Below are 26,022 nucleotides of genomic sequence, written 5' to 3' on the forward strand. Positions count from 1 at the left end.
CAAGGAGGGCGGGGTCAGTGCGCTAAGCATGCGCAGAAAGCGAGCTTGGGACAAAGGGCGCCCAGAGGGAGGGGCGGGGCTGCAGCTACCTAGCGGCGGTTAGAGTCTCGTCGCCTGGGAGATCCGCTGCGCCTGGCCCCGGGCGCCCCAGCCCTGCTTCCTACTGTAGTGCAATACCTACTTTTGAAAGTTTTTTGCGAGTTGGGGACCTGTAGCATTTTAATGCAGCAAAATGTTTTGCAGCTTCTGTCATAGGGACCTGTGGTAGACGAGGTGCCCTTCGAAGACAGAACTGGAAATCTCAGGTGCTAACTTTATAGGGTTGCTGAGGCAATTAAACAGGATGGCATGTGAAGGGAGCTTACCATGTGTATGTGGCACACAATTGGTGTTCAGTAGATGGTGGTGTAGTGAGTCAGATACTTTAACGTGAACGTCTCCTGAAAGACATAAGCTCAGTGAAGGCAGGAACCCTGCCTGGCTAGCTCGCTGCAGTGCTTAGTACATCCAGTACTCAGTAAAAACTAGTTTAATGAATAGACAAAAACTGCAAGGTTGATTTTGCTCACATTGGATAGCCTCTTGTCTTCAGAGTCTTTGGAATAATTTGGATTCTTAACTATTGTAGTAGTCACTGCTATGTTTTTGAACTCTAGTGCTTCCCACGGAGGCAACAATACAAAATATTTTACCTGGGGTTGTTCCACAGAATCCAGACTAATCAATTATCTGGCTCCATCATACCTATCATCCTTATATTTCACCACGTTTTTTCCCAACTCTTCTAGCTTACTGTGATTAATCCCTTTAAAACTCTGTTGCTCCTATGAACAGAATAACACAGCATTCTTGAGCATTACTCATTCTTTTATTTTCTCCATGTGTTTGCTCTCTTCAAATAGGAACAAAATCATTCGGGGAAACACGTTAATCTTTTGTTTCTTTGTCCCCTTCCAGGGTGCTTAAAGCAGCAGGTTTTTTTTTTATGATAAGTGAAACCCAACTAGCATAAGTGAATTGCAAGTGTTATGTAGCAGATAATGAACACAGCATTTTTATTACCAACTTTTTGAATTCATTGTCTGGTAGACTGGTTATATGTTTCATTATTTTTTCTGGGGTTTTCTCTTGCTCTTTCAATTGAGAGTAGTTCCTCCATCTTTTCATTTTACTTAACTTTCTCTGTCTTTATGAATTTAGGTGAAAACAGTTAACTGTTGTAGTCTTGAATAGGTGTTTTTATGTGGGAGCATCCCTATGTAGACTGTTTGTCCAGTGTCTCTGGTGTGAGGACTGGATTTCATGTGGACACCAGCCACATCTTTTCTCAGGGTGTGCTGGCCACTATCACCTTGATAGGGGGTGTGACTGCTGCTGGAGGAGCTAGAGCCTGTGCACGGTGTGAGGTGGGACTTCCTCTCTGTTCAGTGGCTGTCACTACACTGTCAGGGGTGGGGTCTGCTCCGAGTTGCTGGAGCGGAAGCCCTGAGGGTCGGACTCAGGCTGGCTTTGTTCTCTTTAAGTGTATGTTTTTACTCCTCCCTGCACTGAAGCCTTTGCCTCAACGGAGGGGAGTGGTGAAGTAAATGGGGCTCATGTGCTTACAGATATTCAACGTGCTGCCTTTGTAGGCATCTACAGCTCTGCTCAGAAGCAGCCCAAAGTCATGTCTTTTCCCCAGTTGTGGCCATCCCACATCTAATGCAAAGTTACGGTATGGAGTGGTTGGGGCCAGCACATTCGCCAGGCTGGGACTGAGGGTCATAGTGGTTTAAGTGGCTGGGCTTCCATGAGAAGTCTGGACTGCTTCTGTGGTGCTGTTTGAGTGAGTGCCAACAATGGCCACTGCTGCCCCTCCTGGACCACACCCCAGGCCCCTGAGTTACCTATGCATCCCTAGATCAAGTCTTTTCCCAGGTCCTGGCTGCCCTAGGTCCACTGCCAAGCTGTGGTGTGGAATAAGTGGGGCCAGGGTGTTCTCTTAGCTCAGACTGGGGAACATAGCAATGAGGCAGCCGCTAGGGCAGACCTCTCTCCACCGTGTCTGATGGCAAACCAGCACCTGTGCACTCCTCACGAGTGGAGTCTAGGCTCCTCCAGCCTTTTTATCTGTCCCTGTGGTCCTCCAAGGAGCCAAAGGGGCTTATCCTTCTGCGTAGGACCCCAGGACTCGAATGCCCAGTGTGTGGCTCGACCTGATCACTCCTCAAGGGCTAGTGTCCACCTGTGCGATCTCCCTTTTCCTTAGTCCCCTCCCAAAGTCACAGGTCCCCACCCGATGCCTTTCTTCCCATCCTACTGTAACAGGGAAGAGCCAACTGACTCCATGTTGGATCTGCTTCTTTACTTTAACCTTTGCTTTTTGTTGCTTTTGTTCACTAAAGGATACTGTCTATACATAATGGCCTGCCTCAGGGAACCCTGCCCCCCTCTGCCTGAATGTTAAACCAAAGTGCCTTTGTTCAGGGAAACAGCCGGACCCTGTCCGCCTGTGAATGGCTGCTAGAAAGAAGAAATTAATGCATCCCCTCCCCGAGGCTGGCCATTCCAGGAGATATTTGCAAAACCTATGGCCTTTTTACTTTACTTCCTCACCTCCTCCCCCTCTCTGCTCTATAAAAGAAACTGGCATCCAGACCCCGATAAGACGGTTTTTTGGAGACACTAGTCTGCCATCTTCTCGGTCTGCCGTCCGTCCCAATAAAGTCGTATTCCTTGCCTCAGCACCTCATCTCCCGATTTATTGCCATGTCATGCGACAAGCAGAGCGAGCTTGGACTCGGTAACACTACCTGATTACATGGGAATCTTTCTTGCAGCCTTAGTTGCACAGGAGTTCTTCTGCCAGTTTCCGGTTAGTTTTCTGTGAGACTTGTTCCACATGTAGATGTGTTTTTGATGTATTTGTAGGGGAAGGTAAGCTCCACATCCTCTTACTCTGCCATCTTGATCCTCATTCCATGGTGGGAATATCTAACCATAGAAATAGGCAAATGCTACAAGTCTGGGCCCTTTCCCCGGCATCCTCTGCCAGAGTCAGTTGTTAACCATATACCAGCTCACCACTGGCCTTGGTCTGGGCAGGTCCTTCAGCTGCTCTGGGTTTAGTCTTCCCTTCCCTTGAGCCACGGGTGGGGTGGATGCTGGTCTTCCAGCTCCAGCCTCCTGCCCTGCAGCTTGGGAAGTCGATGGTGAGTTGTGCTGCTTCTGAGCTGCCCTAGAGTCTGTGTCCTGAGCAACAAGGTGGTTGGGAATGGAACCTACATAGTACCCAACTGCTGAGGTTCCAGGGCTTTCCACACTTCAAAGAGGACTTCAGCGGTGGCTGGGAGACCCTGGTCCTTTGGGGCTGGTGACATTTGCCAGCTGCCCATTTTCCTCTGAGCTTTGCATTCTCCTCTAAGGGTAAGACTCCTGAAGCAAATCTCCTCTGAGCATCACCCCCCCTCACATTTGAGGACTTTGGAGTTCCTCCGAGCACAGCTCTGCTCTCGTCTCCGATCAGTCCATCTCAGACTCCTAGGCAACTTCCTCTATAAGCACACCAAATGCCAGTCATGCCCAGGTTCTGTTCTTAGCACTCTATATATGCTCTGCCTGGACAATCTTATTCTTCCCATGGTTTCAACCACCATCTATGTGTTGATACCCTCTAAACCTCTATCTCCTATCCAAACTTTTTGAACTTCAGATCAATATATATAAACGCTTGGTGGGCCTCTCTACATGATGTCCCACAGGCTTTGACTCCTGGGTGTCAATTCTGATTCTTTTATTATTGTGGTAGGCAACCTTCAACATGGCCAACAGTGACCCTCTCCTCCTGGAATTCATTCCCTGTGTAGTCCCACCCTACATTGTCCTAGGGTTGTCCTTTTTGACTAATAGCATACAGAAGGGGATGGTAGGCTACTTCTGAGATTGCTTTAAAAGACTGTGGCTTCTATTTTGAGCTCTGGCTCACTTGTGTGCCATCTCTCTTGCGCGCACAGATCTCTCTCAGATCTCCCTTTCTGGGTGAAGAAAGCTGCCATAATGTTGTGAGAAACTGAAGCCTCTGGCCAAGAGCCAGCAAGGAACAGAGGCCTGCCCACAACTACAGGTAAGTGAATCTAGAAGCAGATTCTCCAGCTCCAACTGAACCTTGAGATGAGTAAAGCTCTAGCCGATAGCTTGACTGCAACCTTGTGACAAACTCTGTGCCACAACCACCCAGTTAAGCTGCTCCTCGTTCCCAACCCTCAGAAATTGTGTGAATTCATAAATGTTTCCAGGTTTAAGCTGCTAAGTTTAGGGGTGATTTGTTACATGAAATAAAGAACAAATGCAAGTACAATTGTCCCTCAGTATCCACAGGGGATTGGTCCCAGGACCCTTGCAGACACCAAAATACATAGATGCTCAAGTCCCTTAAATAAGATGGCATAGTGTTTGCGTATAACCTATAGGATATCCTTCTGTATACTTTAAATCATCTCTAGATTTCTTATAATACCTACAATGTAAATGTTATGTAAATAGTTACCAGTATGTTGCATATTCAAGTTTTGCTTTTTGGAACCTTTTGGAATTTTTTTTTTTTTTTTTTTTTAATATTTTCCTTCTGTAGTTGGTTGAATCCTTGGATGTGGAACCCGCGCATACAGAGGGCCAACTGTATCTTCCATATCTAGGTTCTGTTGATTCTTTCTAAGTATTCCTCGTTCCATTCCCTCCCCTCCATCCCTGCTGCCACTTCCTTAGTGGCTCCACCACTGGTTACCTATCACAATAGGCCACCTAACGGTTTACCTGTTCCCAGTCTGTCTTCCAATCTACTCATCACACTGCTTCAAGAGTGACATTTTTAAAACAAAAAGTCATGTCACATACCTTCCTATCCCATACACACATAAATACTTCAAATCTTTCAATGATGATGACTTGTTTCACCTATGCCTCTTTGACCTGCTTGTTCCTCTGAAATCACTTAGCAAAAGTCATTCTCTCATTTTGTTTGTTCCAAATAGTGATACATGGATCATTCAAGAACCCACAGATATTTTCCATTCCCCATCCTCTGCTGTTAGAAGCACAGTCAGAAATTCCCAACCTACGAAAAAATCTGAGGGTGGCACTATGATCTGGACTCCAGTAATAATAAACGCAAATTTCAATTCTTGGGTTTCATATCATTTTTGACTTTATTTTGGCACCTATTGAGTTAAAAGCTTTAGCAGCAATGTAATGCTTCTCTCTGTTGTATAAAGAACATACACCGAATGCCTTGGATAGCTATAAAAACTAACAATAACTAACACTTCACTGTGCCTAAGATGTGCCAGACACTATTCTAAGACCTTCTTCATATGTGTAATCCTTATAATAACCCCAGAAGATAGATATTATGATTCTCATGCTATCAATGAGATAAATGAATGGCTGAGAAGTTAAATAACATGTTGTAGGGACTTCCCTGGTGGCGCAGTGGTTAAGAATCCGCCTGCCAATGCAGGGAACACGGGTTCGAGCCCTGGTCCGGGAAGATCCCATGTGCTGCGGAGCAACTAAGCCTGTGAGCCACGACTACTGAGCCCGTGTGCCACAACTACTGAGCCTGTGCGCCTAGAGCCCGTGCTCCACAACAAGAGCAGCCACCGCAATGAGAAGCCCATGCACCGCAACGGAGAGTAGCCTCCACTCGACACAACTAGAGAGAGCCCGCGAGCAGCAACAAAGACCCAACTCAGCCAAAAGTAAATGAAATAAAATAATAAAATAAATAAATTTATATTAAAAAAATAATGCTGTAGTCACACAGATAGTAAGTGGTGGAGCTGGGACTTGAACCCATACAGCCTGAGGTCAGACATAGAAGCATAAGGCCAACCCTGCCTCCCACAAAACCATGTTATACTGTTTGCTATTTCATACTATATTGAACCCAACTCTACTACTCCTTGGACTGGAATCTTATGGATAACACTGGTTAAGAGGTGCCGTTGACTCAGTAACAAAACCAGTCCCTGAAATCACTTTGACCTTCCAACCATCTCCAATGAACTAATCTCAGATTTCCACTTTGGAAAAGATGTTAAAAATCAGCTTTTAGTACTGTGATAAATAAGATATTTCACGTCATTACTTTAGTTTTAACATTAAACACTAAATTCAAAGATAACAGTAAATTCATAATATTCCAAAATTTTACTTTTGTTTAAAGGCATTATTAGCAACCCACTGCTGTATAACATTCATTCGTTTCTTTCTTTTTTTTTTTTTTTTGTGGTATGCGGGCCGCCTCTCACTGTTGTGGCCTCTCCCGCTGCGGAGCGCAGGCTCCGGACGCGCAGGCTCAGCGGCCATGGCTCACAGGCCCAGCCGCTCCATGGCATGCGGGATCTTGCCGGACCAGGGCACGAACCCATGTCCCCTGCATCGGCAGGCAGACTCTCAACCACTGCGCCACCAGGGAAACCCCTCTTTTTTTTTTTTTTAAACCTGAAAAGTTTTCTAATGGTTTTCCTTCCTCTAGAAGGCCAATACAAACAAATTAGTGTGATGTGACTTGCATTTAGGTGCACTCTGCACAGGCTTCCCAGTGATGTTGCTAAACACCTTTCCCTATTTTCCATTTATACCTTCTTCAAGATGTGTTAAAGTGTTGTTTAATAAGGGACCCTAAACAGAGGGTATCCACTCCTGAGCTTCTGGCACATCCATATATTCAGATTCAAACTCATCCAGGTAACCAGATGGCTAAGGGAACCACTAAAGAAATGAAATATGTTCTGGGCCAACTTGTTGGCCTGAATTCTCCTAACTCCATTTTGAAAGCTGCTAAAACTTTATATGAGCACTATAGTGGTGGTGAAAGTCATGATTCCTGTTCATCATCCAAGACTTTGGAAAAAAATGGGGAAAAAATGATTTGCAGCTACTCATAAACTGTCAGGTATCACCTGTAAAATATATTGGACTGTTATACTCTTGATTCTCTGTGGAAATCTACTCCTGAAGACAACTTCACTGTGAAATGTCATTGGCAGAAAAATTCAGTAGATTATCCTCAAAAGAAAACTGTAAAAAACCACTAATGACTGTATGTATTAAATTGTAGAATGGTTTTCTCTTTTGTGCTTCCCTGATTGGTTGCACTGGGTCTTAGTTGCAGCAGGCCAGCTCCTTATTTGTGGCTCACAGGCTCCTTAGTTGCGGCACGCATGTGGGATCTAGTTCCCAGACCAGCGATTGAACCCAGGCCCCCCACACTAGGAGCACGGAGTCCCAAACGCTGAGCCACCAGAGAAGTCCCTTGTTTCTACGGAGTTGGATGTTAAAATACATAGAGCTAAACTCAGCCCTTGGTCATTTTGTTTAACTATCTTTGTGTTCACAGGATCTCATTAATCATGTTAAAAGCTCTCCAAGCACTAATTTCAGAAGAGCAAAAAAAGAAAAGCAGAGTGCATTGCTTAGTGGATATCCAATATTTATCTTCACTGAAAAATTAATTTGGCTTTAGTATCATTAAGTAGGGATATGACATCCTCAGAACCAAAGACTAACAAAAACCTCACTTTTCTTCTTTCAGGAAATAAACGGCTATAGAGAAAAGTTTCAGTGAGGTAGAATATAAGCTCACATAAGCCCTGTGGTTCAATTTCTAATTCAGATACCTTACTCCTAAAGGTGAGAGAAATATGAGAAAACAGTGTGTGTTATTCCTGGGTAAAAAAGGAGTGAGGAGATATAAAGAGAAGGGTAGCAAAGATAATTAAATCCACTGATCATTTCAAATTCTCATTTTGCAAACATTTTCTTTTTAATTTTTAAAAATTAAAATATAGAGTAAACTGATATGAATTTCAAATACTTTTCCTCTGCCAATGAGTAGACTAATTTAATTAGATAAGAAACAAAATAAATTCTTAGGTAGTTATTAGACTGGATAGTCCAGTTTAAAATCACTAAGGATTGACCATCAGTACACTTTGTTACTGGAAGGCATGTACCAGGGTTTGTTAGAGAGGAGACTGAGCAGCCAATTATATAGTCCAGAGAAAGAAAAAAGTAAAGAAGGTGTGTAGAGAAAGTTAAAGTTAAATCTTTAGGTCCTCCCTAAATCTCTTATCACTGAAAAGTGACTGTGTGAAAATGTGACTGGGAAATAACAGTAAGTAGCCCCTGGGCTCACGGCAGAAGGGATGCTGGCTTTCACTTCCAATAATTCAGGGCACTGTTGAGGGACACTTTCTTCTCAGTGAGGAAAGGGGAAGTTTGTGGTGCCCAGAGCAGAGAGCTCTTTGGTTCTTTGAAACTTTGAGAAGTTCTCTATAGCAACAATTAGAGACTTGAATTCATCTTTGGGGAAGGCCTTTCCTTTGTTATGTGAAAACCACCCTAATGGCCCTTTAGTTATAGTAACTGAAGCAAGTCTTCACCTAACCCAATGTTTTTGGGGAAAACTGCGACATCGCAATTAATCCGAAAGCAGATATTCTAGAGTTAAACTGCGCAGCCAAGTGAACTGGTTTGTTAACAGTTGTGCATAGTTGAGTGACACTGTAATTTGGCATTAAAGTTAGTATGTCTGCCTAAATGCAATAGCTCAGAGTTGTCCTAGATTCCAAATGAATATTTATTAAAATGAAAGTACACTATGGTGGTTTAAAAGTAGAAAACTTTAAAATAGGATTAACAACCAGAAATCAAGATAACGGGAGCTCCCAAAGGCAGATGGAATTAATCAATTACAATTTTCCTCTTGATTCCGTATTATCCATTTATGCAAAAACTTCTCCAACCAAAATTCTGTGAAATATTGAATGACTTTGGGCTCATAACTCCTTTTAGAGTTTTTGCTCCTTCACAAATTAAAACTCTTAAAAGATCATAGTAGGTATTTAAATACTTGTTGATTGATGCAAGATTTCATTTGCTAGGAAAGTTTAGTTCAAACTCATCTAAAAAGTTTTTGAGAAATGAATGCAGTATTCAAAGTGGATTATATCTCAACGTACACACCCTGATTTGATAGAGTGGCACTAGCTACAAGCTTCCAAGTTTCCATCCTTTAAATCAGTGAAAGAAAGGAAATCTAGGCTTTTCAGTTTAGCTTCTGCATTATCAGTAAACTCTCTGGAGGCTTTCTGTAGTGGAAGCCGAGGTGGGCCCATTGGAATCCCAGAGACAAGAGTCATGATGGCTTTGGTCTGTGACACTCCAAAACCTAGACAGGAAAAAATAAATGAGGAAACATGGCTGGCACTGTCCACTTTGCCACAAACACTCGAAAGAAGAGATCATTTTCTTACAGTGATTACTGTAACAGGATAAAGTGGAACTAAAAGATGGGAACATTTCTTGTCAATATGGCAGACTGAGCAGATGTAGGAAATCCCTATTCCTGTTTTAAACATATAGAAATGCTGGAAACTTTTTAACAAATTGACAAACTGTAAAACAAAACAAAGTGAGACTCAAAGTCAACCTCAGAAGCAAGAAGGAGGAACGAGACGTATCATGAATAAAGAGGTCAGAGTAGTAAGAAGGAGCTGAAACCAGTGGTCCATGAGGATAATCTGATTCAGGGATACACTGTTGTGGATTGAATGATGTAGGACTTGGTCACTAGGTCGCAATTTAGTTCAAACAAATCTAAGAAGTCCCTGAGAAATGCACTATTTAAGGTAGTTTATGACTCAATGCTGCTGTTTTAGACTAGGGCAGGAATGCAAGATGAAGCCTTGAGTCTGTACACAGCAAAGAGCTGGAATTAAACTCCCCACATAAAATTGGTAGCCAGGGCTTCCCTGGTGGCACAGTGGTTGAGAGTCCGCCTACCGACGCAGGGGACATGGGTTCGTGCCCCGGTCCGGGAAGATCCCACATGCCGCGGAGCGGCTGGGCCCGTGAGCCATGGTCGCTGGGCCTGCACGTCTGGAGCCTGTGCTCCGCAACGGGAGAGGCCACAACAGTGAGAGGCCCGCATACTGCAAAAAAAAAAAAAGGTAGCCAGCCTTCTCTGAAAAGCAATAGAAAAAAACTGGCCCACTGGCCTGAGAGGCAAGGAAGCATGACTTCTGCCAGGGTGTGGAAAGAAAAAGATCATATAAATGAAATCCCAAGCCTGTGCCATATATGAATGCTGGATCCGTATTTGCATTATGTGCTTGGTACAGGAACCATACTAAGAAATATACGTAAAAACTGGTTAGAACTGATGAAACTATAGTGTCCTAGCAGAGGCAAATGTAAAATCATTTGATGGGACAACTCACAACCTAGAGTACAATGGATTCTCCAGAAAACAGCTGTCTCTGAAGATGAAATTGGCCCTCCTAGGTTTATTATGAATGGTGGAAGACTGAGAGCTACCTTCATGATAAGGCTTTATCATGTTTATTAAGATTAAGTCTCTCTTATATACAATGGAATATTACTCAGCCATAAAAAAAATGAAATCTTGCTGTTTGTGACAACACAGATGGACCTAGAGGGTATTATGCTAAGTGAAATAAGTCAGACAGAAAAAGACAAATATTGTATGATTTCACTTATATGTGGAATCTAAAAAACAAAAAATGAACAAACATAATAAAACAGAAACAGAGTTATACAGTGCTGCGTGTCAATTTTATGTCAAAAAAACTGAAAGAAAAAAAAAGTCTTTCTTTGACTAAACCATGAAAACTCCAACCCCCAAGGAAGTGTGAAATGAGCTGTTTAAAGATATGTTCTTTTAGATCATAAAAACTGTCTTTAAGAGGCCTCTTTTAAAATGCCAAAAATCTGGCAAAAGAGTAAATCCTTTCAGCTAATACCTTACAGCTATACTTTACAAAACTACTGCAGAATCACTGCTGGTATGCAAAGTGATCTTACATGTACAGGTAAACTGTTAGTTCTTTAAAAAACTATAGAACGAGCAGTAGTTCAAAATCTACTTTAATGCACTTTAGGAACATATGCTAAACCCACGATTTTGTGAGAAGTGTTGCTTAGGACGAGGGAATGATATTGGGTGATAATAGTACTGGTGGTACACGAAAATGACAAAAATCATCAAAGTGGAAAAGCAAATGGGAAGCATTGTCTTTGAAGGATAAAGAGCTGGCTGAAAACCCTGCGAGAATGAGGGGCATAGTACATAATAATAGGTGCTTAGGGCTTGGGAGGAGTTGCCAGGAAGAGGCAGAAAGGCTCTGAAAGGAAGGTAGGAGGTCTGCCAAGAATAAACCTAAAACTTTTCCTGGACTTGACCCAGGTCCTCGGGAAGGGCCAATCTCTTGCAGAAGTGGAGTGAATAGTGGCATTTATCATTTGTTATGGGATAAGACTTAGGAGACTGTGGAGAGGTTTCTCTACTCAAATTCACTGTATTTCCCTCAAACTTTACATTGTCATATTATTCAAACCTCCATCCATTTAAGCTTACTTGTGTTAATAAACTCTTTTAAAATTGCAGATACTCTGGGGAGAGCTGTCAGTCATTCACAGTTTAGTAAGATCTGTATTCAAACTGCCTTCCTCTAAACACTTAGGCTTAAATCAGTTATAGTGTGGTTGTAGAATTTTAATGAGCAGAGGCAAGTAAAGGGAGGGAGTGTTGATGGTGTAGGAGAGAAGGGGTTAAAAAAAATGGTGTGTGAGCAGAGTGGGGAGGTGAACAAAGTGCTAAGATGGAGGAGAGAGATTTGTAGAAGGTTGCCAAGACCTTCCAACTAGGTTTACTTCACCACTTTATAGGATTGGCCCTGAAAGTTAGTATTAGGAATAGACCTTTGCTTGCAGCTGATTAAAAGGTGTTCTTGTTGAACCCTCAGAGAAGGTGATGAAAGTCCCTCATCACCTTCTCTGAAACCCTCAGAGAAAGTCTATTTCCTTTACACTCTCCAGTAGGAGACAAAGCGGGAAACTTACCTAGTTTGACCACAAAGTTGATAAATCTCTGAATACAAAACTGGAAAGGAACAAACAAATCTATAGTCAGTATTACTAAACTGTGATAATTTAAAGAATTTAGAGGTCAAATTGCAGAAACCCCAAACTAAAAAGTCCACACACCTTAGTTTTCTGAGGGTCCGTTGGAGTGGAGAAGAACAGCCAAGTGAGGATGACTGAGATCTACCCAGGATAAGGTAGGATCTTTTCATATATATAAGCTTTTATGAAATGAGCCCATGAAGAAAAGAAGCTCCAATGAAGGAACTGTACAATAGAGAGTTAGGATGGGGAAGGTAACCTTTACCCACCTAGGTTACAGAGGTAAACTTACCAGCTAGTGCAGTTTCCAAACTGGGGTACTCTAACCTCTAGGGTACTTTCCAAGATACCTCAGGGGCACTTGGTCAAGGCTAAGATTTATGGCAATTTCTAGACCCTCAACTTCCATAAGTGCTATTTCTAAAATTGATCAAAATAAGAAGTTGCGGGCTTCCCTGGTGGCGCAGTGGTTGAGAGTCCGCCTGCCGATGCAGGGGACACGGGTTCGTGCCCCGATCCCGGAAGATCCCACATGCCGCGGAGCGGCTGGGCCCGCGAGCCATGGCCGCGGAGCCTGTGTGTCCGGAGCCTGTGCTCCGCAACGGGAGAGGCCACAGCAGTGAGAGGCCCGCGTACAGCAAAAAAAAAAAAAAAAAAAAAAAAAAGAAGTTGCACATAATGGAGGTGTGGCTTATCCTTTTATATTTCCCTTTTCACAGTCCTTCTCCTACTTTTGAAAAAATAAAGACATACCTCTTATATCACTGCCTTGGGACACCTCTGGGAACCAAATAAAGGAGCAAATCAAAATGTTGGTATTGGCATCCACAAAGAGAGCTGACAGAGTGATTCCTTTAATTAATGGATAACAAGTCCTCTAAAGAATCATAGGGTTTTCAATTTTTTCCTTTCAACTTTGCTTTTAATGTGATTCAGGCTGTCAGTTGAAAATCATTAAATGATCAAGCATATGACTCAAAAACTGCTCAAAGAACTGAGTGACATTGCTATACCAAAGTTTCTTCCATTCTTATCTACTAATATATATTAACAGGGTATCACAGCACTTATTTCTATAAAAGCAAAAAACAGAAATAGTATTGATGCTGAACTTTAACTCATCCTAGCATTAAAGGATATTCATCTACAAATTCATGAAGCAATTCTTAAAAAAAAAGATTCCCATTCATCTCATCAAGAGATGCATTTTCAATAACATTTTACTTTTATGTTATTTTAATCAATTGTATACTAGTAATAAAAAAGTCAATGCAGAATAAAATTTTGATATCAAGCCTTACAAACAGATATGCACATGTTCTTTTTTTCCCTAACACACAAAGTATGGCACATTACATTCAGAAGTCTCTACTTTGTTGCTTTTTTTACACTTAATATATCATGGAGATCTCTCCAGATGTGTGCATATAAAAGTATCTCATCCGGGCCTCCCTGGTGGCGCAGTGGTTGAGAGTCCGCCTGCCGATGCAGGGGATACGGGTTCGTGCCCCAGTCCGGGAGGATCCCATATGCCGCGGAGCGGCTGGGCCCGTGAGCCATGGCCACTGAGCCTGCGCATCCGGAGCCTGTGCTCCGCAACGGGAGAGGCCACAACAGTGAGAGGCCCGCGTACCGCAAGAAAAAAAAAAAAAAAGTATCTCATCCTTCTAAAGGGCTGTATATAATTCCATTAAATAACTCAAACATAATGTATTTAACCATTTCCTTATAGGTGGATATTTGGGCTGTTTCTATCTTTTGCTAGTAAAAACAATGCTATAAGGAATATCTCTGTACATGTGTCATTTCACTTTGTAAATATAACAGATGGCATTTAAGTCCATGAAAATGATGGACTTCTCTGGTGGCACAGTGGTTAAGAATCTGCCTGTCAATGAAGGGGACATAGGTTTGAGCTCTGGTCCGGGAAGATCCCACATGCCGCGGAGCAACTAAGCCCGTGCACCACAACTACTGAGCCCATGCGCCACAACTACTGAAGCCCGCACACCTAGAGCCCGTGCTCTGCAACAAGAGAAGCCACTGCAATGAGAAGCCCACGCACCGCAACGAAGAGTAGCTCCCGCTCGCCACCACAACGAAGACCAACACAGCCAAAAATAAAGTCCATGAGAATGAGTAAGTTTAGTCCTAACTTTTTACTTATCTGTTTCTTCACTTGACTGCAAACTCCTTTAGGGCAGAGACCAGTTTTATTGAAATTATACATTTAGTTCAGCCCATGGTATATTAATAAGTGAGTAAATGAGACCTGCTCACACTTGCTTTCTGTAAGAAAAACCAGAATGTGGTAAACTGCTTACCAATACTGCTTTGGGTGAGATGATTTATTTGAGTAGGACTAAAAGAAAAAAAAGAAAAAGAGATGGAAATTGAATCAGCCAATAAAAGAAACAACTAAGTGGAAAGGTTCCGTATCACACCTGTTTCACAGTTTACTCCATCCTACGATTTTCACATCATTCAGCTCAGAACAGGTTGAAATTTTCAGAAATAATTTTTTCTGGGAAACTTAGGAAAAAGAAAATTGTATATGAAAAGGGATGGCAGGGACTTCCCTGGTGGCACAGAGGTTAAGAATACACCTGCCAATGCAGGGGACACGGACTCAAGCCCTGGTCCGGGAAGATCCCACGTGCCGCAGAGCAACTAAGTCCGTGCACCACAACTACTGAGCCTGCGCTCTAGAGCCCGCGAGCCACAACTACTGAACCCGTGTGCCACAGCTACTGAAGCCCGCATGCCTAGAGCCCGTGCTCCGCAACAAGAGAAGCCACCATGATGAGAAGCCTGCGCACCACAACAAAGAGTAGCCCCCGCTTGTCACAACTAGAGAAAGCCCGCACACAGCAACGAAAACCCAAGGCAGCCAAAAATAAATAAATAAATAAATAAATAAGTTAACTAATTTAAAAAAAAGAAAAGAGATGGCAGAGTCCACACAATTCAAATTTCATATCTTAATTTAAACCAAAGTCTTGCCAATGTTTAATGTAGTTGACATAGCTTCCTATGTCCTTATGCTGTTCCTGCTTCCAGCTTCACCTGGTCTGGGGCTGAATAAAGGTGAATATTAAACAAGCTATTTAAACTTTAAGTTAAGTAGGAAGTAGATTTAGGCTTGCTCAGTGTTCAGGGCTAAAGGGTAGGGATGTATTTAATCACTGCTGGCAACTGCTTCCTCCTGTTCTCTTCTTGGTTGGAGCTCAGGTCGCTCCCTCAAACCTCCAGGATGCTTTGTGGCTTCTGCTCTGTAATTCCTGATTGCCCTGATGGTGGCCTGTCCTGTTCAAAAGATCCCTTATCTAAACTTACTGGGACTGACCACCTGCTCTGATCTTGCTTATGCCTTTCATTGTCACTCATTTTCTTGGGACACTCCTTTATGATCCTGAAAGTTCCTGGGCCTCTCGGACTCTAGAAGTCTCTCTGTAGTGCCCACCCTATCTCTTTCCACCTTATTCTGTTTACCTAACGTATACACACTACCAGCTGTGGGACTGGTTCTACCCTTCGGTGAGGCTCTTCCTTCTCTGGACAGCTAGGCTGTCCTCCCTGTAACATTGACAGCAGCCACCGTTTCCCCCAGGGGTCTTCCCTGGAACACTTCAGATCCTGCTGCTTTTCTCTTCCTGTTTCAAAGCCAGTGTCTCCTTTTGGATCACCTATTCGGCTCTTGTTTCCTGCCTGGTGAATGTTTTCAGTTCTCAGCACATTTCCAGGGCAAAGAGGACTGACCTGCTCTGACTTTGGATTAAGTCTCCCCTTTTTAGATCACCAGCCTCATAGCTTCCTTATATACTCTGGTGACTCAGGTGTGAAGTTCTCAAGGGGATGGCATGTGGTCATTTCCCCAAAAATCTACCACCATTATTTCACAGTCATAAAAATACTTTGAATGTAGACTAAAAATAAGATCATTTCTAGGAGGAACAGAAAGGAGTCATTCCTGTGTGGGGCCTGTCCTGATGAGACATGCAGGAAACATGGATAATGGGCACAGGTTTGGTTTTAAACAAGAAAAAGTAAGAAAAAGAAGGAAAATACAGAAAGCAGCAGCTAGGCAATCTTAAGGAGGGCAGGTGTGGTAGGAATGCTGATGAGAGAAAATAAGAATTCTCAAGTGGGAAAGAAAAAAGGCTGTGACTTATATGAAGGGAAAAGAAAGCTAACCTGATGGTTCAGGGCCGAGGAGAAGTCCTTCCGTTCAAAAGCCTCCAACATCTGATTTGTCTTTTTTCCCAGGTAGTTATAGGTACTGGAAAGAAAACAGCACATCTGCAGGATCAATAACTTAGTGAGAAGGTCCAGCTCTTCAAACCCCTCTAATGCTCAAAAGGGAAAAATCTACCAAGCCTTCCAGAAGTCTATTTTTAGGCCCTAATCTATTAAAGGATCAGGTGTCTTCAGTTCTGAGTTTTCCAGCAACACTAAGCAGTGCAGAGGATGCAGAGAACACCAAAAGGAATAAAGAAAAGGGAGAAAAATAGAAAAAGGGTAAAGTTAGAAAAAAGAAAAAAAGTGAAAGACAGAGGTGTATTTGGCAAGGAGTGATTGAAGGCAACACCTGGCCCAGGGCACACACAGAGGTGCAACGCTAGGTAAGAACGGTGGATAAAATGTAGTATCTGAGGGCTTCCCTGGTGGCACAGTGGTTGACAGTCTGCCTGCCGATGCAGGGGACACGGGTTCATGCCCTGGTCTGGGAAGATCCCACATGCCACGGAGCAGCTAGGCCCATGAGCCACAACTGCTGAGCGTGTGCGTCTGGAGCTTGTGCTCCGCAACAAGAGAGGCTGCGATAGTGAGAGGCCTGCGCACCGCGATGAAGATTGGCCCCCGCTCGCTGCAATTAGAGAAAGCCCTCGCACAGCAACGAAGACCCAACACAGCCAAAAATAAGTAAATAAAAAACTTTTTTAAAAATGTAGTATCTGAGGTGGGTCTTAAAAACCCTATGCTGAGGAACTGGGTGAATGTAGCACCACAGTAAAAGGGGCAAATACTAGCAGATTACCTAAATGCTTTGCCAAGTTATATGTTACCCAGAGACTAGCTTCTAATAATAATATTAATATGGATAATAATAATACGAGGACCATTTATTGACTATTGTATTCCGGGTGCCTGACATAAACCATGTCTAATCCTCTCAAAGCCCTGTGAGGTAGGTGTGGTTTCCATTTTGCTGTGAAGAAACTATGTCTCAAAGAAGGGCTACAGAGTTGTCGAGAAGCTTTCCATCCCTTCATACTGCTTATTCTATTACATTTCAGAAAAAATGGAGATGAGAATGTTATTTGATATCATAAAATGTTCTTGCTGACTTAAAAAAGAATCTCTAACTCCACCAATAAAGACAAATATCTTAGACTAATCACTGAATTCTTAGAGAAACCAGCAAGGTAGAAGGTTCTAGAAATTCAGAACAAAGATGTTTCCCCAGTTTCTAATGACTTCTCCTACAGTAACTCATGATCAGAAGAGAGTTTCATCTTGGTGTACCAGGAACAGAATATTGTTGGTACTTCATAAATGTAGTCCCTGGAGTCAATACAAGGCATTCCAAGAACGTGAAGTTCACATTATCTTCTCGTAAAAATGTAGGGAAGAATAAAATATAATCACTGAGATAAGTTACCTGCAGATGTGAAACACCCAAAGTCACAATATGTGCATGAATGTCTAAGGGGTTTCAGAATACTCTAATTTGAATCCCAGGGATCTCAGATGTATCCTCATTTAGAGAGGAATGTGATCATAATTAAGGAGAAATGAAGTGTAATCAAATGTACTTTGCTTTCAGATTCTGTTGACAGAATAAAAATGCCTAGTATGGAGGCCAGAAAAAAAAAAAAAGTCTAAAAAGTTAAGAATTTCCAAGGTCAGCAGATCCAGGCATTCAGGTTTCCTTGGAGGAAATGGCCTGCAGTGATGATGGATGTTGCAGGCATCCTGGCTCAGTGAACAAACCATTACTTACCATTACATCCAACCCAACTACTCTTCATCAAAGCCATGCTCACCAAGATATGCTATGAGTATTACTTTGCTTCCCCTGTACTTTTCCCACAGGGAGGAAATACACTTTCAGTTAATGTAAATAGTTCAGTCAATCTGCTTGCAGGCACACTGCTACTGAACTAGGTTAACGTGTGCAGTGGACATGCCAAATTAAACGTCCCTAGGACTTCTGCTGAGCAGACATCAGACCACATGATTCTACCTTCCTAGCTGCAGCTGACTGGACCTTACATGGACACCTGACTTGGCAGTGCTATCCAGTGATATCCTGAGATGCCCCATTTGGGCCCCATGACTGGCCACATGCATGCTGAAGCAGAGAAAGCCCATCTGGAGAGAAAGGCAAATAAAGGGATGTCCAAAGGACCACAGGTGGAGAACGATCTGCCTTGGCTGTTGAGAGCTTTGCAGTTTTAGGTTCTCATCTTCTCTGAGACCTCACTGCACTTCCTCCCCTTGGGTTTTATGAAATTTCCCAGTATTTTATAATAACTTACCCTCTTTCACATAAGCTGGTTTGAATGGCTTTCTGTTATTTGTAACCAAATAATTTCTGATAAAGAAGTTCTGTGCATGCTCTCAGCTTCTGTGCCTCACCCCCTAACTGCAACAGACGCTTCTTCTAAGAGTGACTGAGTCGCTAACAAAGTGCTAAGCCCTAGTTCATTCCTTTTCACTAAGAGAATGTGGCAAAGAAAGGCAATTTCTATTAGAAAAGGTGAACTTGCAAGAAATACAACTGCGCAGGTGATGACTGCCTCTGTGGGGGATTTTACACTAATAAGCATTGGGAAAAATGAGTCCAGCTTACCTGCCCACTGCTCCAGTTGCTCCCATCACCAGAGCACTCAACAGTTGCTGATCAGAAACAGACAAAGAGTTATTAACTTTGATGAAAAAGAGAAAAGATGCTACTATTTAAGCGGCTACATCAATTGTTGCAGAGGGAAACTAACCTGCTGGGATATGCCAGGGGGAAACTTACCTCATCCACCCCAAAAAGGAAAGCAAACTGTTGCTGGCGATTCTGATCAACACATTGCCCGAAGTCCAAGAGATCTGTGTCACTGAATTTCAGCCCTTGGAAGGTGGGGATCTTCTCCTGAATTCCATCCAACAACTCCTCAGCACGAACTGTTCAAAACAATAAATGTCTCATTCACCAGTACACCCCCAGAAAATCACAGAGAACATCTCATCTAGTGCCACACATCTGCACTGAGCTGCCGGGGGCTGCTCTCAGCTGCAACTGGCTGCAGATTGAACATACTGAACATCATAATCACTTGCCCTTGCCTCCTAGTTCCTCTGTACTTATCAAATTGTAACCCTAAATCTTCTGTTCCTTGAAGACAATAGATGGATATTTATGAAGCACAACTTCTATTTTTTCTTCTAAGGAAGTTAGAAAGGAATGGCATTTTAAAAATAACCTCCTAATAAATTTCATCTAACTGTAATGATCTTCTTGCTGGAGAAGTACGATAATGATAAAAGAAAACCTAAAAGAAAACCTAAAAGAAAAGTGAGAAGAGATCGGAGTACTTTCCTGTACGCCAGGTGCTGAGAACACAGTAGGGTACAAGGTAGACCCAATCCCTGTCTTAGTGGGGCTTACAGGCTATGTCTTCCCACATAAGACGGAGGGGTATGTGTGACAGACACAAGTTGTCTGCTACAAGTACGTAGGGGTCAACTCATCTTTCATATCTAAAAATCTTCCATTATAAGGTGGTGTCAATGATTGATAAGGGCTGACTTATTTTTGATAAGAGTGACTTATTTTGGAGCTGTTGGAACCATCTAGTCAACAGTCTTATGCTTTCATGATACAGGGTGAGGTGGGGTGGAGTCTGGGTTTCTTAGTGAAATAGGGTACGATGTGAGAGGTGAAGGTGAAGAAACATGAAAAGAAGCAGTACTTACTCTTTACCCCTGTCAAGGCAGGAATGTGATAGTAGTAAAACGGCAGTGCAGGGGCAGCAGCGGCCACCTCCTTTAGGAAGTTAATCAGGACATCTGAAAGAACAGCAGGAAAAGTCATGGTGTGAACAAGTGTAAAACACTGGCTTTCCCCAGTAAAAACTGAACCTTGGGACTTCCCTGGCGGTCCAGTAGTTAAGACTCGACGCTTCCAATGTAGGGGGCATGGGTTTGATCCCTGGTCGGGGAACTAAGATCCCACAGGCCGCACAGCCAAAAAAAAAAAAAAAAAAAAGAACCATCTAATGAAATGCAACCATCCTTTTTGGAAGCCAAAAATTCTTGACCACTCTTACCATCTCTGAGACTGCTACTGCAATGTCTTTGCAATTCACTTTATTCAAAGTTTTATTTTCCTCTCTGTAGAAAGGCCAAAATAAGAGGATCAGTTTCCTACCATACTAAAGAACTATTAAAAAACGGGTGCAAATCTTCCCACGTATTAAGAGAAGCTCATGAAATACTCTTACAAAAATCAGAAGCCCATCAGGCAGAATCCTTTTCCTCTTACCCAGAAGGGTAAGTGTGGTCAGTGAACAGCAAAGACTTTGCATTAAGATCAGAATAAAGTTGTAACAGTAAATCCTACAACAAAAAGATAAACAACATTTGCTCAAAATGGGAAGTCATAAAGGTAGTGGCACATCTCAACCAGAGTTTGGTACCTTTCCCTTTTGGAGAGAAATTCAGATATATCAGAAGACAGTTCACTCTGGTTTACTGAGGAATTGGGATTTTCTACATCATCCAATTTGAGCTTCAGCAGCAACATTACTACAGATGATAAATAAATCCAGCAGAATTGCTTACATCTGGATGCCACTGAATAGTGGGAGAGAAGCTTATGAACACATTTGAATACTGTGATAATAAATATTTGACAAAATTATTGTGTATTATGTTATTTTTCATTTGTCTTATGCAAAACGTATTTATGCAAAATTTTTAAAAACCATCTGAAAAAAACTTTAAAAATGTTCATTCTAAATTTCCCAAATAGTAGTATTTAAATTATTTACCAATATTAATGACTATTTTACTGATAACAGGTAATATTTCATGATGATTTTGACCTGTTATACATTTAGCTATGGATTTATTTAATCATGCATGTGAATAACATCTTGTCTGTTTTTAATCCTTTTAAAATTTGTACTGCATTTTTGCTAATCAAAAGGATTAAAAAGACACAGTATACCTGGAAACCACAAATAGTTTCCATAGAGAAAACAATGATTTGATATTTTGGAAGACAATGGATATTTCTGTGAAATCTCTTTTCAAATTCATCACTTACTCAAATTTGAATAGTACATGTAGTCTCAAAATGCCCATTACTTATATTCCTCTTTTGTTGAGAAAAATGGTCTCATGCTTTGCCATGTGACTCTGACACTCTATGCAACTGATTGGCCAAAAGTGGACACCTGACCCAAACACAGGCACCTGTAGGTTGACCCAGGGCTTGGTGGATGACCTACTCAGATTACTTGACAAAAGAGCTGAAGTCCTTTAATGGAGTCTTTTCGTCTCTTTTATGGGTCCAGGGAGGCTGAATATTCCGGAGAACTACTGTACCATTGCAACTTCATGCCTCCAGTCCATAAGACTTTACTTTCATGAGTTAAATACAACCATTTGGAATGAAGGCATAAAGAAGTGGACCATGTACAGCACTGTGCGTTTTGACCTATCTACCTACCTTTGTTCCATGGCTTGAGAAAGAAAGGTGCAATGACAGCGATGCCATCGGCTCCTATTTTTGCTGCATGTTGGGCCTTTAAAAGAAGAAAGAAGACCATTGGTCCCAATTCTGATGTGTGTGAATGTGGGGTTTTCTCCACCTTAAAAGGCAATTCTCAAAACACCAGCTGGGTTTCCTACAATTCAACTCAACTCTGACACTATCTATCTGGAGATACAGGTTAAGGGCTCAGTCCTACAAGACTAGCTCCCTACCCCCATTTCAAATGCCAGGTTATCACCTGTGCTCCTGACCTATGGGCTATAAATTAGAGGTTCCAACAACCCCCTCCTTGGGTCAATTAATGTGTTGGGGAGGCTCACAGAACTCAGGGAAACATTTTACATACGAGATCACTGGCTTTTGATAAAAGGATATGACTCAGGAACAGCCAGATAGAAGAGATGCATAGGGCAAGGCATGGGGAAAGGGCACAACACTTCCATGTCTTCTCTCAGTGCGAGTGCACCACCCTCCCCGAATCTCCACATGTTCACAAAACTGGAAGCTCTTTGAAATCTGTCCTTTGCCGTTTTCATGGAGGCTTTACTACATAGGCATGATTGATTATATCACTGGCCATTGGGGATTGGTTCACATAGGGTTGATTATATCAACCCTAACTGAAAGTTCCAACCCCCTAATTTTCATGCCTGATACTCTTGGCAACCAGCCCCCATCCTTAGGTGCTTTCTAAAGGTCACCTCATAACAAGAGACACCTTTATTGTTCTCATCTCCGGGAGTTCCAAGGGTTTTGGAGCTCTGTGCCAGAAATGGGACAAAGACCAAATATCTATTTCTTGTTATAGATCACAATTTCACAATCATCCTGGAGTAAACGATTTGTTATATTCACCTACAGCTTAGATACTAGAGGTTAACAACAAACTCTTCAAATTTGCCAACTGATGTACCATTAGAGAGTGGAAAATTACCACATTTAATGATAAATGTCATGACCAGGAAAATCCCAGGTTGCAAAGTAGAGACCCCTGGTGGAGGTGAGCTGTGTATTTAATCTTATTCTTCTGCAGACTTTGTCAGTACAAAAAAAAACTTGCTAAGGAGACATGAGCAGTTCATTTTGATAAACTATAACTGTTAATTATAGAGAAACTTGCAGATGTCATTTCTCTTCTAGTTTTCAGCCCACTGGATGATACTGTCTTTCCTCTCCAAAGATATAATAATATTTTAAAATTTATATTACAGATTGGAAATGCAGTTGAGAAAGGCTGAGAAGAAAAAGATTATACATATCACAGAAGATACATTGCACTATTCTTCTGATATTTACTCACATTCCTTCAGAAAAAATGAATATTTCCTCCCACTGGGCCCTCATAATATTTTTTATCTATTTCAAGTAGAGTACTTAAACCTAACACATTGTGAGGTAGTTGTGTATCTACTGGTCTCCAACTAGAGGGACTTCCCTGAGGGCAGAGGGCAGATCTTATTGACTCTTGTGTTCAGGTCAGTCGTGGTGCTGAGCACATAGCAGGACTCAGTAGATGCTGTTGATTGCTTTGAAACATGCCCCACTACCTAAAAGGGAAAAACGGCTTTCCTCTGAGACTTAAGCTAGTGATATCTATATCTAATAGAGGTGATGATTAACTTTCTGCAGAAGTAAAGTAGGAGAGTCAAAAAGAGATTGGGATATAGTCCAAAGAACAATCAAGACATTGGATAGGATTTTATTGACACAGGATTGGAATGTGATACATTTGAATCATTTATTTAGCACCTTGTTTAGGACAAGAGTAGTAGGGTAACCTTAGCTGAAAGGAAGGAAAAGAAACCACTTCAGAGACAGTTGATGGCAGTGCTCATTCAAGCATCATCCAATGGAGAGTTATGTCTAAGCAGATGCCAATATTACTGTCTCCTTGGCAAGATTATCCCACAGCAGGGGTTTATCCCTTTAGCAGGGGATTATCTCTATACTAAGAATATCTTTATACTATTCTAGTGTTGAACCCCATGGCTGACACTGTCTGTCATGTCATGACACGACAATATTTTAAAACTCACATTACGCATAGAAGAAAGCAATTGAAAAGAGAAGGAAAAAAAAAGATTCCCTCCATTACACTACCACAGTTGAAAGATCTACTGTTAAGAACAAATCAAGTGTAAAAAGGATAAATCAAGTTTCCAAGTTCTGATTCTAGGCTTACTAAGCAATCACATCTTCCCTAGTGGCTTGCCTAAGAGCGTTGAATTGCGGTTTTGCAAGTATACAGTATACATTCCATTTCTAAATTCAATTAATAGGAAACAGAATCAAACAAAACCCACAAGAAGATGTTGGGGTTAGATCAAGTCACTGCGCTCTTTGGAATTAGAATATCTAAATTCTGAGGACATGGTTATGTGGACAAAGAATGTCCCTGCCATTTCAGTAAACAGAGGATGCTTCGGCCAAACAGCCATCAGCCACTGCAGGCACCAGGTTGGTGCGACCTAAGGGGAACTCAGGATGGAGAAAAACATGCATATCAAAGGAATGGTTTCAATAAGCCCGATCTCTTGCACCTTCCCATACAAGAAAAAACTAAAATCATTAACTTGAGATGCATGTTTTTGTAATTAGCAATAATCTTTTGATGTTCAACTACATTTTTTTTTTCAGCCAAAAACTCCTATACATCCAGGCTCCTCCCTTACCTCTTTAGAACAGTCCCTCAGAGCTTGCTGAGTGGCTGTATCCCAGGCTTAAGTCCTCAGTAAGTCTGCTGAATAAAACATAATTCTCAACTTTTAGGTTGTACATTTTTTTTCAGTCAACAGTCCAAGCTACAACATCTTTGTGCTTTCTTTTCTTACTTGATTCACAAAGACCTCAAAACCACCAAATGGTTTACTTTTCTGCTAGCAACTTTAACTCCTTCCTCCCTCGCCACAACATTACTCCACCTAACCTGCTCATCTCTAAATCCAGAGCAATCCAGTCTTTGCGTTCCTGTTCCTATGTTCTGGTTGAAGAGTGTACCCAGGAGAAAATCTCCACACCTGTGTGGAGCGGTGGTATGACAAATTTATGACTTACAACTTTGGTTGGTTTTTAGCACCACTGGGGCAATCCTTTTAAAAAAAGTAATTACTTTTAAATTTATTTTTCAAAATTGTGACCAAGAAAAACACAACACTGGGGGTTCCCTGGTGGCCTAGTGGTTAGGATTCCGGGCTTTCACTGCCGTGGCCTGGGTTCAGTCCCTGGTCGGGGAACTGAGATCCCGCAAGCCACGCGGTGCGGCTAAAAAATAAAAATAAAAAAAAATTCACCATCTTAGCCATTTTTAAGTGTACAGTTCACTGCTGTTAAGTATATTCACATTGTTGTGAAACAGAACTCTAGAACTTTTTCATCTTGCAGATCTGAAAGTTTTGGAAGGAGCTGTCAGCAGGAACTCCATTTTATACTTTAGGGCTCCATCCTGTTCAACTGTGAACTGTGCTGACCCTGCTGACTTTAAAAAAAAAAAAAAAAAAAAAAGCTCTCTGTTGAGAAAGGCATCCTGCGGAACTGTGCAGAAGTGTGCCTTTACTGATAACAAGTGAAACACACTTGATGAGTCAATAAATTGTAACAGGAAAAAAAAAATACATACCTTCCAGTCACAACTCTTCACAAAATACTTCTGGAAACTAAGTGTGCTTCTCTGTTTTCCTTTAAAAACTCCTGCCTTTTGTTTCCCAGAGGGGACACTGTTCTGGTGGTTGCTGGAATCTGTGCTCCCTGAATTGTAATTCTAAGACTCCAAATAACCATAAATTTGTTTTCTATGTCTGTGAGTTTGTTTCTGCTTTGTAAATAAGTTCATCTGTATCATTTTTTTTTAGATTCCACATATAAGTGATATCATATGGTAGTTGTCTTTCTCTGCCTGACTTACTTCACTTAGTATGATATTCTCTAGGTCCATCCATGCTGAATTAACAGATACACACTACTTTATATAAAATAAACAACAAAGACTTACTATATAGCACAGAGAACTATATTCAATATCTTATAATAACCTATAATGGAAAAGAATCTGAAAACGAATATATATATATATATATATATATATATATATATATATATCTGATCCTGCAAAAGAGAAAACACTGTTGCATCACTTGAAGTTTACAGTAACACGAAGGGCTGCACTATTGTGGTTCATGCTGGTTTTAATAGTTAGCTAATACCTAAAATCAATCTCGGCAACTTCCCTGGTGGCGCAGTGGTTAAGAATCCGCCTGCCAATGCAGGGGACATGGCTTTGATCC

The 26,022-nt window shown here is 41.8% G+C and overlaps 1 protein-coding gene across 6 annotated transcripts in view; it reads right to left on the reverse strand.

The window, feature by feature from the left end:
- Positions 1 to 8,881: 8,881 nt before the first annotated feature.
- The window catches only part of NPL (N-acetylneuraminate pyruvate lyase), a 35,415-nt gene continuing 18,274 nt past the window's right edge, over positions 8,882 to 26,022 (reverse strand). For all 6 annotated transcript variants that reach the window (XM_082615780.1, XM_082615783.1, XM_082615785.1 and 3 more), the window contains exons 6-12: positions 21,698 to 21,773; positions 19,939 to 20,031; positions 18,998 to 19,146; positions 18,824 to 18,870; positions 16,162 to 16,246; positions 11,905 to 11,944; positions 8,882 to 9,211 (exon numbers count right to left, since the gene is read on the reverse strand). In XM_082615780.1, the coding sequence (XP_082471906.1) occupies positions 9,027 to 9,211; positions 11,905 to 11,944; positions 16,162 to 16,246; positions 18,824 to 18,870; positions 18,998 to 19,146; positions 19,939 to 20,031; positions 21,698 to 21,773 (675 nt within the window). In that variant the 3' untranslated portion in view covers positions 8,882 to 9,026. The remainder of the gene's footprint in view (positions 9,212 to 11,904; positions 11,945 to 16,161; positions 16,247 to 18,823; positions 18,871 to 18,997; positions 19,147 to 19,938; positions 20,032 to 21,697; positions 21,774 to 26,022) is intronic.

The sequence above is a fragment of the Mesoplodon mirus genome, assembly GCF_964341445.2.
Source record: "Mesoplodon mirus genome assembly, chromosome: 3".
NCBI lineage: Eukaryota > Metazoa > Chordata > Mammalia > Artiodactyla > Ziphiidae > Mesoplodon > Mesoplodon mirus.